Source organism: Clytia hemisphaerica, unplaced genomic scaffold (genome assembly GCF_902728285.1).
Source record: "Clytia hemisphaerica strain Z4C2 unplaced genomic scaffold, Clytia hemisphaerica genome assembly, whole genome shotgun sequence".
Lineage (NCBI taxonomy): Eukaryota > Metazoa > Cnidaria > Hydrozoa > Leptothecata > Clytiidae > Clytia > Clytia hemisphaerica.
In genome coordinates, this window is record NW_027103852.1 from 2,019,441 (window position 1) to 2,038,194 (window position 18,754).

An 18,754-nucleotide genomic window follows, 5' to 3' on the forward strand; every position below is an offset into this window, starting at 1 on the left:
CAATGGCTGAGTTTGATGTAATGAAGATGTCGGTATTCTTGTTGGTGTATCCGAGCAGGTGAAGGTCAGGATTGACATGATATCCCAATTTGAACAGCTCGTGTTGATCATTGATGAATTTATTGGTGTTGAAATGGTGATCTTTGATGTTGTTGAAGACAGGGTGTGGACCACCAATAACGCCGGTTGATCCGTCTGGACTTTTGAAGCATGATCTGTAAATTGTCAGTCCTGATGGCATCTTGAATACCTCCTCCGGGAAGTATCTTGAATATTTGATGCCAATCATAAAATCTGTATGACCACCAACTTGTTTTGGGACCAGAGGAAGATTGCATGGATCACCACCAGATTTGGCATAATCTTTACGAATGTCGTTGATGACTTCACCGTCCAATTTGTATGTCGGAAACTTCTGAGTGATTTGGTCCAAGCATGGTCCAACGAGAGTTGCATCTGTTCCATCAATGAGTGGAAGATCAATTTTGTAGGTGCCGTGCTTGCTTTGACTTGATATGCCACCAACCCCGCCCATTGTGATAGGACCAGCGTATTGTTGATTTGCTCGGTTGCCAAGTTTTTTGATTGCGTGATGACGTACAATGAAGTCGTAGCACCCAGAGTCATAAAATATGGTGAATTGTTTTCCATTGACAGAGATTGGTTGTAGCATGAAGATTGCTTCTGGATCCTCATCGTTTGAGTCGTTAGCAGAATGGAAGGTCAGCTTTATTTCTTTGGAGTAGGCTGGCACAGGTTGTCGGATGATGCATCTGGTCCTGTAATGTTCTAGGATGTCCAGGTTTTGTTGGTTCGTCTTATGTTCTTCACAAACGAGGATATGCTTCCTTGGCTTGAAAGGTTGATGGTAAGGATGCTGGCATATGAACGTCTGTTGACATTGACCTTCTTTGTGTTTGCCTTGGTCACGTCGTGCCCCGGGGAAGAGACACTGGTAGCAGAGATTCTTCTGTTGCAAGGTTTTGAATCGCTCAGCTGGAGTCATTTCGACGAAAACTTTGCAGGAGAAATATTGTACTAGCTTTGTTCCACTAGGACCATTGGTTTGTGTATGATCTGTTGCTCCACAGATGTAGCATGAAGATTGGTCAGGAAACGTGTTGTAAGTTGATCGACCTCCTTTACCACCTCCGCCTTTGGGTTTTTCGGTGTCAGGTTGTTTGTTTGATTTTTGGATGGCAGCTTTCTGTTGGTGAACTTTCATCTCTTTCTCCAGAAAATCAATCAGTTGTTTCCACTTGTACTTGCCGCTCTTTGGTTCTTCACAAGTAAGAGTAAGCCATCTCATCATTCGTTGATCACCAAGTTTTTCACTGACTTGGTTCAAGGCGTTACTGTAGTAAAGTTCATTTTCAATATCATGAGTGGCTGCAAGTTGCATTAAATCTCTCATAGAATTGGTTATTTTTGAAAGAAAGTCAATTGTTTTCATTGGATCTTTAGATTTGGTTTCAATACTGTACAACGATTGGAGCTTGTGTTGAAGTAAAACTTGCCGGTCGCCGAATACGTTTTTAAGTCGACCCCAGATGTCTTGGATGTTATCGATGTTTCGAACGAGTGATAATGCTTGACCATCCAGATGATTGTTCTTTAGTAATTCAGCTTGCATTGATTGTGGTACAGAGTCCTCATACAGTTTCTTGAACTCTGCGATGAAGGTGTATATATCAATTGGAGAATCATAGCCGCTAAACGATTTGAGTTTGATGTTCAGTCGCCGCTTGTTGAAAGTTTCGTGTTTGTCAAGTTCTCTCGACTTGAGTTCGTTGTTAAGTTTCTTTTCATACTCCTCCTTTTTATCTTGCAGAGAGGAATATGATGATTTCAGTTCTTTGTATTTGTCCATCGGTGGACGTAAGTAAATAAGTTCTTGTAATTTATTGGAAATCTCCTTCAGTTCTTTACTTTGTGTTTCAAGAAGAGTCTTGCGTTGCTTTAAATCGACATTGCTGATAAGACTGACAGAGCATAACATCGAGGCAGTGAGAAAGTTTATAGAACGATCAATTTCGCTTACAATGAAATCTGATTTCTGTTTGTCTGCATTGGTTTGTATCTCAGTGTTTACATCACTACTGTCTTTGAAGAACTTATTAACTCGTCCAATATATTGAATGATATCATAACACAGCATGGTAAATGGTTTGGAGTATGATTTTTCATAATCATCCTTTGATAATTGTAGTTTGATCTTTCTATTAGTGTTTTTGTATTCAGTACGCAATGTTTCTAGCCTTGTAACGCATTCTTTCATCCTCTCAGGGTGTATCATATCGACCGGATTGTCATCAATGGTATCTGTGATATCCTCATGAAGTTGCGCCATTAGAAGAAAAAGTTCATTTGTACCTGTATTTGTTCTATCAGTTGGTGGAGTGTCACGTAGTTTGACATCCATTGGAGTTGGTTGAGGTGGGTCCACTCTGGTCCGAGGTGGAATGATCTCGGTGAGAGGTGGATCGCCATCAGTTGGAAGTGGTAGGTCGCCTTCAAATAGGGGCGGATCCGACATTGATGGAAGTGAATCTGTTGATTGAGGTGGAAGTAATTCCTTGGATTGATTTGAAGTTGCTTGAAGTGGAGGTGTGGTCTCCTTTGGCTTTGATATTTTACGACCAGTTTTTGAGTACGAGTTGAAGTCGAATCTCTCCTTAGGTCGTGTTTGCATTGAGGTGTGATTGAACCCCTTGCTGTTTGAATGTTGGGGCAGAAACAATGAAGGGTGACAAGAAGGCTGTGTTCGTAACACTTGATGTGAATGTGTTCAAACTAAAAGAGAAAAATTTGACTAAGTCTTACAAAATGTCTCTAAGTCTGAAAAGTATAAGTTTGAAAAATATAAGTCTGAAAATATAAGTCTAATTTGAAATTTATATGTCAGTACAAAGATTGATTTGAATATTTGAATTGAAAAATGAAATCTAAGAGTATATGTATAATTTGTATGTCTATGTTGAAAAAATGTAAGTTGAAAATAAAAATCCAAGATGGCCGACCTAAATCCTACAAGTGCATGACTAAGCAAAAAGAAAGCACCCAGGCAAAAATGGCAAACAAAAGCAAACACTGAAAAGCAAACTTACCAGCTAGCCTGGGTGTGAATGTTGTGAAATGTTTGAGTTTGAATTTGAATTATTGAATTTGATGTTCACCCTTCAAGTGTCTCTTGTGAAATGAATAGCAGGTCTGAGAGTGACTCTGCAATTTATGCACTTTGATGTGTAAAATACAGACCAAAAATTTATAATTTAATTATGCAAAAATAAAGCAAAGTTGACTAAATAAATATTGATTTGATGAATAAATTAACATAAATTAACATAAAAATGGCCAAAAGGGACAAAAAACTCCAAATGCAAAAAACAAGACAAAACACAGACCAGACTGAAAAAATGCCAAAAGGCAGGAAACTGAAAAGACCAAAAGAACACGAAACTTAAAACAAACAAAACTGCAGCTGATGCTGTAACACTTCGTTGGTATTATCCCGTGAGCATGATGTACGTTCGGGTTGTCAGCGCTTCAAAATTTGTAAATTGGCCGCTATAAAATTTCCATTTTGTTCAAATTTTTATAGTTAAACTTACTTGGATAACTTGGAAACAAACCACCATAACAATTCTTCTTTGATGCGGACAGTCAGTGTTTCTATTTCAGATTTATCCACAAATATTCAGACATATTCAGTCACTTGCCTTGTCACCACAATTTATGTAAATATACAGGCAAAATTGCAGTTAGTTTGTTCTGAAAGTTGACAAATATTGTCAATTGTCCATCCTGCTGTTTTTTTTCAACAGGAAGGAATAATAAGAAGACTTCGTCATCATTAACCATTTCTTGTGACAATCACACAAAAATCATGATCCAATTCAACTCTTTATAAAGCACAAAAACCAAAGAAAAATTGTGAAGGAGCAACAGTTGTTGTCCGAAGGTGGTACTTCCCTAGGCTATAGTTTGGCTACAGCCTGACAGCAGTTTAATCATCATGTAGAAGGTGTAGACAACTCTCTTTGTTCTTGAACCAGCAGAAGAAGGACTATGCTGGCAAGAAGAGAAAGTTTTTTGTAGGTAGGCAGTATATGGAGTATAGTAGCAACCGGTTCAAATGAATTAAATGCGCGGGAAAACGGGGAAACAAACCAATCATAAAATTTCTCTTGCTGTAATATGAGGAGCAATCTGAGGAAACACGAGAATCATGTAGTCATGCACTAAACACTAAATTTTCAAAAAAGTTTAGCCATATAGGGACCAATACATGAGCCAATTTAGTATATCGCACGCATTTTTTAATGCTGGACCATAAACTCTGTCTGGAGTTTGTTCAGCAGAGATTAATAACAAACAGATTCAACATTATTAGATCCGAATTAAAATGTCTCCAACACAAAAAAAACCTAATAAATAAGATATCGGATTAACACCAGAGCAGAGGATGTCTTCTAGTGCTTCAGCAGAGTCATCAAGTGAAATCCAAAGGGTTACTCTTATTTGCGATAGTTCTGTAGAAAAGCTTAACAATTTACTTACCAATGGTGGTGGTTGTGGAGGGTCGCATGTATTACACTGGTAGAAAGTGGAATGCAATGATTTTTCAACAATTGATAGGCTGTTCCACTTTTCTGGAGAGTATGCTTTCAAAATCTCTTCCTTATCAATGTTCCGCTTGTTTCTTTTCACATACTCTATGAATCTGGCGGACTGCTTTCGGAAGGCTTTCTTTGTAATTTCAGGACATTGAAAGAGATAGGACCCTGCCGACGCACCGGACTTAACGAACACCGGACACGCGAAAATCCGGTGTAAAAGAGAATTTTTTTTTACCACCGGACAATTTCTACACCGGACTTAAGGAAGTCGGATGTCCGGTGTCGGAGAAGGATATTTTTTCCCACCGGAAAATCAAAACACTGGACATGACCAGTCCGGTGCGTCCGGTGTTTCTTAATTTTTTGTTTCATAAATGTCCGGCGTCCAAAATTCCCTGTATGCAACACCGGACTGACAGCGGACTTATTACGTCCGGTGTAGCGAAAGGATTTTTGCCACCGGACAAATACACCGGACAGTCCGGTGCGTCGGCAGGGTCCTAAAGAGATCAACAAAAAAATCATATTTTTCATCAAAATTGTGTGAGTTGATTGTCTTGTTGACGTGGAAAATACATCCTTGTGTGAAGCAACATTTAACAACGGTGCTCATATTTGCTCAAAAAGTTATTTCATAATCACCAAACCATAGAAAAAATATAAAAAGTTGTAAAAAAGGAAATCAAGAATTCAAGTAAATCTGCGTCCATTTTGATCCATCTTGTCCGCCACTATGAAGGTCGTGGATAGATTGTAAATGACTCTCCAGGATTTTTTCTACTTTCTCTATTTCCTATCTCCCATTCTATCCCCTCGTCTTTTCTATTTTCTGACTTTCTGAGACTTGTTTTCTGCTGATTTCTACTAACTTTTCTATATTTCAAACTTTCTCCAAATATCGACCCGACTGGGATTCGAACCCACCAAATGAAAGATTCTCTGATCAGGAACCCAGCGCGCTATCCGTTGAGCCACACTCGCACAGCAGAATGCAAAATTTGTAAATACTTATAGAATGACAAAAAAGACGGGGGTAATGTTATTGTAATATGGGTAAAAGTACCCCTTTTTTAACCTGACTGAAATTCGAGCCGTTACTAGCAACCCTGCGGGGCCCAAGGCGCCGAGTATGCACCCGGCACAGTGACAAGCCGTTACTAGCAACCCTGACCCTACCTAACTGATAATAACAGAACCCCCGTCTAAATGGAACCACCATACCCCCGTCTAAACGTTTCCGCAGACTGAAAAAATTTTCGCCTTGGTAGTCATTTACAATATACCCGACACCCACTATGAAGTGTCAGCTAAAATTCGAAAAATATGCCGGCGCCCGAGAATTCATATCTTGTTGAAAAAACGCGTTTAATTTCCCGTTTCCGTGACGATTTAAGAAAATATCCGACATAAACGGAAAAAAGTACGTCAAAAAGCTTAAAAATCCGTCAAATCATAAAAACCGTGACGCGCACCGCTTTTACAGCCGAAAATTATTTTTTTTAAGTTACGCAAGAATTTTATCATTATCGGCTACTTGAAAAGTGCTGGGCCGAGTTGAATTTCGACATTAAAGTGCCAATTTCTCTTCCGACAAAAAACCGTCAAATTATGGATTATTGATTTATGACGTCATCAATAGGTAAAAAAATTATGGCCCAGCGGTTTTCTTTGATCATTTGTATGTATCTTTCAGATAAAAAAAACTTTTTTCACGAATTCAGACCGCAAGCGGTGGGACAGAGTTGAGGCCATATTTGGACTTTCCTTGTTTCGCCCGAGTGACTTCAAGTATATACTGTATGAATGGATCCCTTTTTTAAAAAAGCATTTGTACCTTCTTATACAAACCATCTATTATATGTATGCTTCCTTGTTCCCATTTCTATCAGCATGTGTCAATGCCTGACTTATCAATCTTTCCATTACCATTGGCATCATCAAGAGCTATTTTTTCAAATTTTTAGAGAAGGGTCAAAAATGCATGAACAGAAACTTATACACATTTTCCATCGATGAGCTAATGTTTTGATCGATTAAGGTATGTGATTGGTTCTTAGTAGCTGTGACGTCAATGCAACCACGGCAACATCAGTAAAAAATTATCTTCCAGAAAATGAAAGCTAGCGAAAAATAGTTGAAATTCAACTTTTTTTTCGCTGACGTCAGCGAATCTCAATCCTGTTTTGCCAGGGCGATTCAAAACGACCATCAAAATTATAAGAAAGTGAGAATCAGGCCCTGGGTACGAGGTTGGTTTTTTCGCTGGTTTTCGCAAAAAACCGTAAAAACTGATTATTACGTAATAATCGATGACGCCATCAAAACTAAAAATTGAATTTCTCAAGAATGGTTTATCCAATTGTCTTCAAACTTTCACTAAACATGTATCTTATTAAAGTCGATCATTTGAAAAAAAAGATTTTTCAAAATTTTGATGACATCAGCAGAAATTAGTAAAAAACGAAAAATCCTATTTTTTCCTGACGTAATCAGAATTTCGAAAAGAAAATTCTTTCAAATGATCAACTTTAGTAGGATACATTTTTGACGAAAGTTTGAAGACAATTGGCTAAACCATTCTTCAGAAATTTTTAGTTTTGATGACGTCATCGATTATTACGTAATAATCAGTTTTGCGGTTTTCCGCGAAAATCAGCGAAAAAACAATTAGGTTACACATCAGGTTAGAAACTACATCATAGTACCCTTCATGTTCAGTCATTTGTTTGGTCGTTTTCTGTCGGCTAATGCGATCTGAAAATTATGGTAATTTTAAGACAGGCCATAACTTACCCGAGTGATAGTTGTACAGTAACCATCCATAACTGGGTATATCTGGGAGGCAATTACGAATGGCAATTACTGAGCGGGTAGCTCAGCTTAAAATTACATATTTCTGCGTTGGGGTTGATTAGGGGTGATTGTGATTGTTTTGACTAAAGCAGCAAAACAATCATTTCAAATTTGTTTCGTTACATTAGGTTACCTACTACACAACCATAATAAACATTTAATAATTTTATTTATCAAAAATGTATTCGTTTATTTTAGAACTATTTACAGTTTACAACAATCGAAATATATCATAACAATAGTTGACAGTTGGAATATTTGCAGTCCTCTTTTAAGCAGCTTTTGACAATTATTGGAAAATGAATGATTTACACTCTTTCTTCTTTTGCAATATAACAATAGCGTTCAGTTTGAGGTAGTTGTTGTTATTTTCTGCCCGCGCAGTCTGATTATTAACCCGATAGTGTCATTTGGGACTGTGTCAAATGGCACTAGAGGGCTAATAATCAAACTGCAAGGGCAGAATTAATGACAACAACGAACGAAAACTTAACGCTATTACTATTATTATCAATATCGGACATTCACTCAAACAACGTTTTTTTAGCGTCAGCCAAGTCTTTTCGCTTCAGTGCAATGTCCTCAACAAGTTTGTAGCACCTTGCGAGCGGGCCGTAAATGACCAAAAAGTGTTTTTGTTCTGACGTTAGTTTAGTCTCTTCGCTTCAATGTAACGACTTCAATCCAATTCCAAGCGGCTGCAAATGATGTTATCGCCCTATAACCAGGGCGGTTAATGATATTTCAGCCCTCTGAAGCACGACGCCTTAGTTTTCTCAGCGCGGGTATGACTATTTGAGTCATAGAACCTTTCAATACCACCCACCGTCCGAATTTGTAATGGCTTACTTAATGATCGCTATATGGATAATAATACCCTATAACCTGGGCGGTTAATGATATTTCAGCCCTCTAAAGCCTGGCACTTTAGTTTCCTCAGCGCGGGTATGACAATTTGAGTCACAAAACCTTTCAATACCACCCGCCGATTCTATCTGTAATGGCTTACTTAATGATCGCTATATGGATAATAATAAATATTGTTTAAATTGAGGCTCAATAAACTAAAAAATAGAAGCGGTTCAACCCTAGACGTGGAACAACGGGGTTTTAAGGAAATTACGGGTCGAATCAGTACTTAATTCAACTAAACCTTAGCCAATACTTTTTGCTACTTTCATTTACCCCTCAAATTAACCTCGTCTTTATAGACAATAAGATCGTCTTCAGCCTCACTAATTAACTACAAGTTTTATGTTATAAAAAAACATCCAAAATTTGTTAAGCCTTCCGATGTTCCTAACTTTTTGAGTTTTAAGGTCGCTACCTACTCAGCATTTTATGTTCAGCGAACACGGCACACGTCTCGAGTGCTTTGGTCGCTGAACGCTTTTCATATTCACCTGATCCAAAATAAAGGGGAGATGCGCTGCACATTTTTAAATTTCGCCTGACGAAAGTATTACGATAGTGTTTTTGCGTGTCTATCGATAAGATTTTTGGGATGAAATAATGGTGTTTGGTTTTTTTTTTCGCAGGCGTTCTGTGTTCCGTGAACATAAGATCAAAACATTCTGTTTAGCCAATCAATGCTCATTGTCTCACATCCGGGTAGTTTTTTTTATTTTTCAAATATGCCAAATATGGAAGTTCAAAGCTGCTAACATCTAAATCGTCGATATACTGCCAGTCCAGTATACCTTTCTTGAGGATTTGACTAGGAAACAGTCTGGAAAATAAAATTGTCCATTAATCAGAGGTGTCCGCCTTTGAGAGTGTCCGCTAATTGGAGATTTTACTTTCACTGTGTTACATATGTTTAATTTATACCCTGAGTATCAGAGGTTAAGTTTTCAAATCAAAGAAAATAGTAACCTCTGAAGACAAATAATATAAATTTTATCGCGCATGTGTCAATCTAATCACTGTAGAAAAAATCAAAGATGAAGAGCAAATATTACCATATTAATGTCTAGCAGACTGTATGGAGTTTACTATTTACGAATTCCCCAGAAACCTCCAAGTGTAGTTGAAATGAGTTTATTTCGAAAGAAATCTTTTACATGATCCCCAAATGTATAAGAGTAATTACTAAACTTTTAATTATGGAAATGTCACTTTAATTGAATCGAAATAATGGACAGACTTTATGTTATGATTCTCTATCACTGACTCTTTTTACAAAGCATTGATGACTTTTTGTAAGTTGTGTTTTCAACGACGGGAATAAAAATATCGACTATGACGCTCATCCAAGATCTTGGATGGTCGTCGTGGTTACTTTTGTCTTCGCTGATTGCGCGATGAATGGAATCTCGATTCGTCGGCACAGCGTAAATATATGATTTTGAGCTGTGCTTTTCACGGTATTTAATTTAGGTTGAGGCTGCTACCTAGCCTTAGAAGTACAATAGGATAATTTTCCCAAAAAAAGTGAAAATGTCCACCATAAAATAGAAAAAAACACCATTGCTATAATAAAGAAAAAAAATAATTTTAACCGAGTTTCTGACTTTCAGTATACAATTATAAAGTGCAAAGGCATTTGAAATACGCTATCTCGCTACAATCTTTTGTGGAAAATTGACGTATCGAATTAGGAAAAATGTATTTGACGTCAAATAAAAATTAAAAACATAAGAAAAAAGAAAAAATTGTTTCGAAAAAATCATCATACTTCGAACCACCTTTGAGAATAGACACTTGAAGGATTTTTCTCGCTTTTTCGTGAGAAATAGTAGTATCGATTTGTTCATATTGATCTCTAACGATTGATATCGATTATAATAATAATGAGTGGTATAGCACACGAATGTTTACAACATGGTTTTGTTCTGGGACGGAGCCTAGGCGAGGGAGGATACGGGCAAGTTAAGCAAGCGTCGTACGTGAACTTTAACTGCCCAGTTGATCCTCTTGCTCGACGGCTCCGCTCCTCTGGACACAATGACCAAGTAAGTTGATTTTCTTTCTTATACTATCATTTTCTTTACGCTCTTCCTATTCATCATGGATATTCTTAAACTTTCCGTGAAAAATCATCCTAAAATATTTCTATGGTATTCTTAGGTTAGGATCGAATTTTTAACCTGAATTTAAAATGTAGTAAATTTATACCTGAAGCACTGTCGAGTCTTACTCGGGGATAGTTGGAAAGTTAAAGTAAAAAAAAACCTAAAACATCATTTTTGTGTCATGTTACCAAATTCCATGACCCTGATATTCTTAGCGTATTCTTAATCTTTTGCCAATTTTATTACGAATATTCTTTTAAAAATCTTTTGCTTTATTCTTTTACTTTTTCTATACCTTATTGCTATTTTTACGACGGACTCGATTTATCACCGGCGTAAAAGAGGTACTATGGTACTTTAGGCGTACAAATGTTCGTAAGGTCGAAAAATCGCGAAACTTATGACACTTACTTTCGCGAATTTGAGGAAAAAATGTTTTTCGCAACCATAAATTTTCGCAAATTATTGGATCGAAATGACAATTTTCGAATGAAAATAACCTTAAAAGTGTAAAATATTCCTTAAATCCGATTTAAGACGGTTGCTCTTCGACTTTAAAAAGGGATTAGAGGATAAAAAAGTGCCGAAAATTTGATATTTATTAGGGTTTTCAGGTTTTATGTATTTCCATTTTTTTTGAGAATTTTTCGCAAGCATAAACTTTCACGAATTGACCTGTTAAGAATTTTCAAAGACATTTACTTTCGCGAAAAAGATTCCCCAGGAAGTTTTGAAACCACGATCGATTTGAAAGTGCTCTAAAGTAGGTTCGAAGGGTAGAGTTTTAACTCTGAGTTTTGACGCTAGACTTAAGGACCTCAGAATTTGAGGATCCAGAAGTTCGAAAAATAGTCCAATGAGGTTCAGAATATAGCCTGGAAGTCTGCAAACCCCTCCCAAATTGAAATATTTGAATAAACTAAAGATATAGCCCAAAATCGACTTTCTCGCTGAAACTTTAAATCTTGAAAAACGTTAAAATAACCGGAATTCTCAATATATTTCAACCAAGATTGTAGTATTGACAGGACCCTGTTCCAAATGATTTCATTATTGTAACATTATAAGTATGTAAGTCAGCATTTTCAAGTTTTAGCACGGACATACCTGTCCCCTCGTAAACCTAGTACCGCCGGGTATGTAAGTCAGCATTTTCAAGTTTTGGACAATGATTGATGAATCCTTTAACAGAATTTAGACAGATTTAAAGCGACTCATATTATATCAAACATGTTGAAATTCCCCGGTTATAACGATATCCACAAGGTATTAAATTGTTTTTCGAGTCAGAGGATGTTTTGTTTATTTTGGACTTGTTTGTAGCGGCGGGAAGCGAAATAATTCTCACATTTAAAGCGGGGAAGACAAAATTCTACCACAATATAGGATCTCTTTCACTACTGGGGAGGAAGACTAGGATGTTAACTTTTCATTAGTCACTGGTAGGTCATAAAAATGTGTATCGTGTGTATTTTATGTGTCTGCCCAGCTGGCACCCAACGTTGTTTCAACGTTCATCTAACGTTATATGGACGTTGGGAACGTTAGATAAATGTCGAAAAAACGTTGTATGCCGACTGGGTGGATTCTCCTACGTAAAAGAAAATAAATCTTAAACTAAAAAAATTGACGTCATAGTGCAAAACTTTATTTGACGTCAAATATGAAAAGTTAGCTATTGAAAAAGAAATTTCAAAAAATGTTTTTCATTATTCGAAACCCACCTTCAGGCCTAGACTTGAAGGATTTGTATCTGCTCATTTTGAGAAGATAGTTGAATAAATTTGCATAAATTTCATATATTGAAACGTTTGAATACTCGTTATGGTAGCTCATACCATAGCACACGAGTGTCTGCAGCATGGTTTTGTTCTAGGACGGAGCCTAGGTGAGGGAGGGTACGGGCAAGTGAAGCAAGCGTCTTATGTGAACTTTAATTGCCCTATTGATCCTCTCGCTCGACGGCTCCGCTCCTCTGGACGAAGTGACCAAGTAAGTTTATGTTGAACTCTGATTTGTGGTTTATACGAAACTGGTCGTGTTTTTAGTTAAGATACCTAAAGTTTCAAAGTTGTTTGGCTTCATTGTTAGACAGTGACTTCAAAACGTTCAAAATCATATTAGGGAAAGAAATTTGAACATCATTCCTCCTTTTTCATTGAAGGTTGCTATTAAAGTCATGCCGACTTCACGTGGTATGGCACCCATAATAATGGAGCTTAACGCAATGAACTTGTTGAAAGGTTGTCAGAATGTTGTAAGTATCTTTTTTTTTCAGATTTATATACAAGTTGACGCATTACTATTCGATACGCTCCTTTATTCCCTTGAAATCGAATTAGAGAGTGTCAACTGTAAACTTTTCGTGGAATTGCCCGGACAGACACCGCTCCACGGAGAGCTACCCCAGAATATAAATATTATCAAATGAGCTTTCAGTACTTCCTAAGGTATACTGAAATCCCAGAAACTTATAGTGAAGAAATTGAAGAAACATATTTTTTCATATTTTGTTAAACTTTATTGATAAAAGGCATTTAAAGTCACGCCATAAAATAAATAAATTCTAGACGAGAAGATAAAAAAGGCCAATAAAGGAATTGGTCTTATTAACCGATTTCGCAAGCATGTGCCTAGGAGATCTCTACTAACCATTTATAAATCTTTCATTAGGCCTCATCTTGATTATGGTGATATCGTATATGACCGCCCGGGAAATGCTACCTTTGTGCAGAAGCTTGAATCTATTCAATATAATGCCTGTTTAGCTATAACAGGCTGTTTTCGTGGAACGTCTCAAGAAAAACTATATTCAGAACTTGGTCTTGAAAGTCTTGCTGACAGGCGCTTTGCTAGAAGAATGACATTCTTCTATGGAATTATTAACAATTTAGCCCCTTCGTATTTACGTAACTACCTGCCAGTAAGACTTACAGCACCAGGTGGCCTTAGAACAAGAAATCCTATTTATCCTCTTAATATACGAACTGGGCGTTTCCGTAACACTTTTTTTCCGTACTGCATATCTCAGTGGAATGTTCTGGGAGGTAATATACGAGATCTACCTTCAATTAAAACTTTCAAAAAAGCAGTCTATGAATTTTTGAGACCCAAGCAATCTCATGTTTTTGATGTTCCTGACATTCAAGGAGTGATCTTTCTTAATCGACTTCGGGTCGGTTGCAGCCATCTCAACGAGCATAAATCTAGACATGGCTTCCGCGACACCTTAGACCCTTTCTGTGGTTGCCGAACTAACTCTGTTGAAAACACTCAGCACTTTCTTCTGCACTGCTCTATATATTCCCGTACAAGACAATCTTTGTTCGACAAACTTCAGACCCTAGGCATTATTTTTATTGGAAATAATATTACGGCCTTACCAATAGAGTGAATTAGAACACGCCTGCGTCACAGACCCAGTGGGTCTCTCTACTCACTGGAAAGTTTAGCCAAAATTTTGTCTCCGGTGGGGAAAACACCCTAAGATTTCAGCTCCTCTAGAAAATCGACTTTGTTTTCTAGAATGTCTATCACATTTGGAGTTTGATAGTAGTTTTCATCCCCGCTATGGGAAAAAGTTCAACCAGGGCTGTGAGACAGGGGTGTATTAGATCGTTACATATGTGACAATTCACACTTTTTATCTTCCTATAGGTCCAGATGCTGGATTTCTTTCATGGAGAAAATCATTGCTACCTAGTAATGGAGCTCTGCAAAGAAGACTTGATGACAACCTTAAACGAACGAATGCATACAAAGCCAAACATAAGTGAAATCTTCACACAAGTTATGAATGGCGTTCATCAATGCCATTTGAAGAGCATTGCTCACTGGTAAGATCTTCTTCACCATTGCATATTGGTAACCTTTTTAAAGTCTGTCTCAAAATAATTTGCAGCTGAGACAAAAATTGCTGTAATTTTTACTAGAATTTGAATCAAGTTGCGATTGTTCTCGTTGAAAAAATATTTGTGAGTGGAATATTATCAAGTAAAAATTTAGGGAAAAAATGAAAAATGAAAATGAAAAATGAAGAAGAAAAAGATCAATTTCTTGTAGAAATGTAGCATGATTAGCATTTTCACAGGAGTGATTCTTCATCTTCCTTCTATTGGGTGACATTTAGTATTAATTTTACACTCCTGTCTAACAGCCCTGTTGGAACTTTTTTTTCACCAGCGGAGATAAAACTTTATATCAAAAATTTAACTTTGGACAGAAATTCTATGTATAGTATTGCTTCAAGCTGAAAAACCAGTTGGAATGAATGGCCTTGGATTGCGATTCCTTTTATATTGAAATTCAAATGAGGATGCAATTAAAGTCGATTTCCCACCGGGACGAAATTTTGGCCAAATCTTTCAATGTGACGGGGTTTCACCGGGTCTGTGGCACAGGGTTGTAATTTTAATACTTTTAATACATAGCTGCCAATTACGAGTATACCCTGCATAGTAGCAGAAGTACCATGAACTGGAGACTACAAACAAACTTGGTGAAGTGGGTAGTAGAACGAACGGGTAAAGGATGTTAACTTAAATTTTACGGATTTTACAAAATTCATGTTTTTATGTTTCAGTGATTTGAAATTAGAGAATGTTCTCATTGATCACAATGGAGCTGTAAAAATTACAGGTACGTTCTGTTCTCAATGTTTTCATGAGCCATACCAGTCAAAATTCATTCCAATAATATTTCAAAACAAGTCTTTTATACTAAGTGTGAAGATGTAAATACAAAATTTTAGAACTCCACCAAATAAGACGCTATGATAAGCTGTACTTATAAACCACTTATATATATATCTTTTGATGGAGGTCTGAAACCTGCTGGAGATTACAGCAATTAAAATATTCAGATTATAAACAAATCAAAAATATATAATTTTTTTTCTCATTTCAGACTTTGGTCTTGGAATCATTCCAACCTTGTCCGGTAACGGTTGCAAAACATTTTGTGGCACACCGGAATACATGGCTCCTGAGGTCCTACGTGGATACATAGGCTTCGATAACACGCCATACAACCCTTTCAAAGCAGACATGTGGAGCTTGTAAGCTAATGCTTTTCTCTTTGATTTTAAACTCATCTTTAACAGTTCTTCCATAGCAACCTGTGTCTTGTGATGTAGATCCTGACGTGATTGATGAGAGCCGATTAATTCAAAACTGCATTACTCTTTCTGGAAAAGACGAAAGTGACTAGGGTTAAAAAAAGATTGAACTGAATAAAATTTAATCATTGCTTTCAATAGATTGTGTATAAGAATCCCGCTCCTATATTTTATCTTTCAGTTCCTCTATTTCCCTGCTTTTATGCATCAAAACTCGTAAACGCTGTTTTTTAAATCAATCAGAATTTTGCTTTCCCACGGCCACTATAATATTGTAATATGCTTTTACATTTTCTTTTTGCTTTCATTTTCAGGGGCGCCATTTTGTATGCAATGTTGACAGGAAAGTTTCTTCCCATTAATTGGTCAAAAGATTTATTCGTGTCTGACGGTATGCTTTATAATTCCTTTGTTTTAAACAGATGTCATCTTTCAGTTTTCAGTTCTATATCATATAATTCTTAGCCCTCTAATTACTTGTTTCGGATGAATCAACTTTATGTTCAGTATATATTCGACGCTAACGTAAATATTTGTTTTTTCGATTTTTTTGAATGATGAAAAGCTTTTTTAATTACTTAACTATACAGATTATGCCAGAAAACTTACTGGACGGACAAGTTCATTCTTTTTATTGTAAGGACACGAGAAATGGATAAGTAACCCGAATTTAAGGCTATTACTCTTGTCTGTCGAATAGACGGGTGGGGGGGGGTCAGGATAAGCAGGGAGGTAGGAAAATTTTCTAATTTCTAATAAGCGGGTGGGGGGGGGTAATTTGAAGACAGAATTTTTTTTAACTGATATCAATTTCAACAACAAAAAAGAAACTTTAACAAATAAACACGTAAAATAAGAACCAATACTATAACAAAAATGAATATTTTAACAAGTTTAAGGTCTATCTACACTGTAATAAAATATTGAATTATTCAAATTTAATTAGCAGGGAGGGGGTTCTTAATAAGAGCGGGGGGATGGATTTTTTTCTCTCTTAGTAATCAGCGGGGGGACGTATATTCGAGAGACAAGAGTAACACTTTTTCATCATGTATGTAATCCATACTGTAATTTTAGGTACATAATGTAAAAACCTAAAAAGTGTGTTTTTAGCCATCCTTTCCTAGATTTTCATTATCGGAAGATCTTCTACCGAGAGGACCTTTCATATCTATTAGTTTGGGAACGTGATTTAATGATTACTTTATTTTTATTGTTTAGAATTGCACGATCTGTTAACCAAATTGTTGAACCACGACCCAGCGTTGAGACCTTCTACGTCAGAAATTATCAACCATTCTTGGTTAACACCTTCTCCTTCAGTTATTGAAACGGTATGGCAATTGACTTCTTAAATATAGCCTTTTGAAGTTTTGACTTTGTATTTGGTATATTTTGGTCATCAACTTTAAGGGACCGAGTTCGACTTAAAAGCAAAAGGTTTAGAATTTTTTTCCCTGAAACAAAAAGTAATATGTACCCCCGAAGCACTGCCTTTCTCATGTCAAATTAGTCAAATTTTGTCCAAATTCCATCTGTATTGTAAGAGACAGGGATAAACTGAACAAAATTTTAACAATGGACGCTTTTTGTTTTTAGGAATCCGAAAACAGTGTTGAGAAAGAACAGAAAGAAATTGTTAAGGTAAAAGACTTTGATATAGTGAATAATGAAAACGATATTTCTACTATGCAGAAACACCAGAACCGCGGGAAAAACCCAACTAAAAGAAATCCCCAATTTATATCGTCTGTTTATTGTCTAGCACGATTTTCGAAAGTTGCAAAAAAAAATTCATAATGTAAGTGTTTTTCATCATTTTTGTAGACTGTATCGCAACATTGTCAAGTGAGCGTTCACAAAGATTCGAATGAAAAGGTAAGAAGCACAATGTTGTTTTAACGTCCATTTACCGTTTCATAAATAATCAGATTATGAGAACCAGTAAATATTGTTCGAGAATTTGCTTTTCTCATTCCTTATGATTTTCAGACTTCAGATGTTCTTATTAAACTTACTTTAATCATTAGTTGACTTATAAAGTTCTCAAAACTAGATTTTTTTAATTTATGCAACATTTTTGAGAGTCTCAAAAATTGATCTTTGTAATCCTTGCAGGAAACTTGGAAATGAAACTCTATAAATGTAAACCTGACTAAATATAAACCTGTTAACTTTAGGCACAAAAAATGAAGAGCCAAAAATCAGAAGAACTCGCCTCGCAAGATGTGAGAGTACAATCAAACGAATACCAACTTCGTACGTTCTTCATCGCTGACAATAAGACATTCAAACGGTAAGTTTGTTACTTCGAAGCTTTTATTTTCGATGATTTACAAAGCAGGTGTAGTAATTATAAAGCATAAATAACGAAATAATTTTCGCAATTTGTGCAACCGGTGAAATTCACTCTATCTAATGTCTTAAATGCTATGTAAGCAAATTATAGTTATACCCTTTAACCCTTCAAATCTAAGTGACCTGTATATACGCTCAAAATTAGCCAATATATTATATCGAGTCCCAGAATTACGAATAACACCTGACCACTTGATTTAAAAAAAGGCATACACATGTAGCTTTCAGAAAGAGTGTAAATATACCCTTCTAATGGTGCAAAAACTGCTGTCTTACTCTAAAGCTACAAGCTTTTATGCCAGTTCGAAGTTTTAGATTTCAAAAAAAGAAAGCTGAGGTATTGCACACTGAAGAGATTAACATCTGAAAATGATGGCATTTTAGCAAGTTATCGATTACCCCTATACCCCTTTTGATTTTCATTTACAAAATCCACCTAATAGGCAATGTGCTGTCAATATTTTGTTTGCATATAACATTTTAAAAACAATTTTTCTTTGTTTTGTATCAGAGATCACGTGAATGTCGCTTCCAATCCTAAATTCCCTAATGGACATCATTTTCAGCCTGCTGAATTATGGGACTATCCTAACGGTCACCATTTTCCTTGCATGGAATTCTGGGAATGAATTAAGCAAAAATAATTTATTAGTTTTTTTCAATTTTGTAAATAGTATACAATGATGGTGTTACATCAAACCAAAATCAAAACTAAAACAAAATATAAAAAACGACTCATAAACAATACACCTACTCCTCACTACCCCTGTCTAGATCTAGCCCTCTGCGAATCG

At 36.3% G+C, this 18,754-nt stretch overlaps 1 protein-coding gene and 1 long non-coding RNA gene across 2 annotated transcripts; one reads left to right on the top strand and one right to left on the bottom strand.

Moving 5' to 3' along the window:
- Positions 1-2,763: 2,763 nt before the first annotated feature.
- On the bottom strand, positions 2,764-3,139 carry LOC136808024 (uncharacterized). The gene is made up of 2 exons (XR_010846742.1): positions 3,108-3,139; positions 2,764-2,793 (listed from the first exon to the last, which is right to left on the bottom strand). It is a non-coding gene; the product is annotated as an uncharacterized lncRNA (long non-coding RNA).
- A 7,029-nt stretch (positions 3,140-10,168) lies between these two features.
- On the top strand, positions 10,169-18,666 carry LOC136807886 (testis-specific serine/threonine-protein kinase 3-like). Its single transcript, XM_067064504.1, has 11 exons — positions 10,169-10,426; positions 12,651-12,743; positions 14,144-14,322; positions 15,069-15,124; positions 15,392-15,542; positions 15,917-15,993; positions 16,824-16,936; positions 17,202-17,246; positions 17,430-17,480; positions 17,783-17,898; positions 18,472-18,666. Exons 1-11 carry the CDS (start codon positions 10,265-10,267, stop codon positions 18,587-18,589), a joined length of 1,161 nt encoding a protein of 386 aa, XP_066920605.1. The 5' UTR covers positions 10,169-10,264; the 3' UTR covers positions 18,590-18,666.
- Positions 18,667-18,754: the final 88 nt, after the last annotated feature.

Bases quoted from the DNA above. Each gene is read 5' to 3' on its own strand.
- LOC136807886 (XM_067064504.1), top strand. From the start codon at position 10,265: ATGAGTGGTATAGCACACGAATGTTTACAACATGGTTTTGTTCTGGGA. The intron at 17,481-17,782 runs GTAAGAAGCACA...TGTTAACTTTAG, and splicing joins ACAAAGATTCGAATGAAAAG to GCACAAAAAATGAAGAGCCA. The intron at 17,899-18,471 runs GTAAGTTTGTTA...GTTTTGTATCAG, and splicing joins GACAATAAGACATTCAAACG to AGATCACGTGAATGTCGCTT.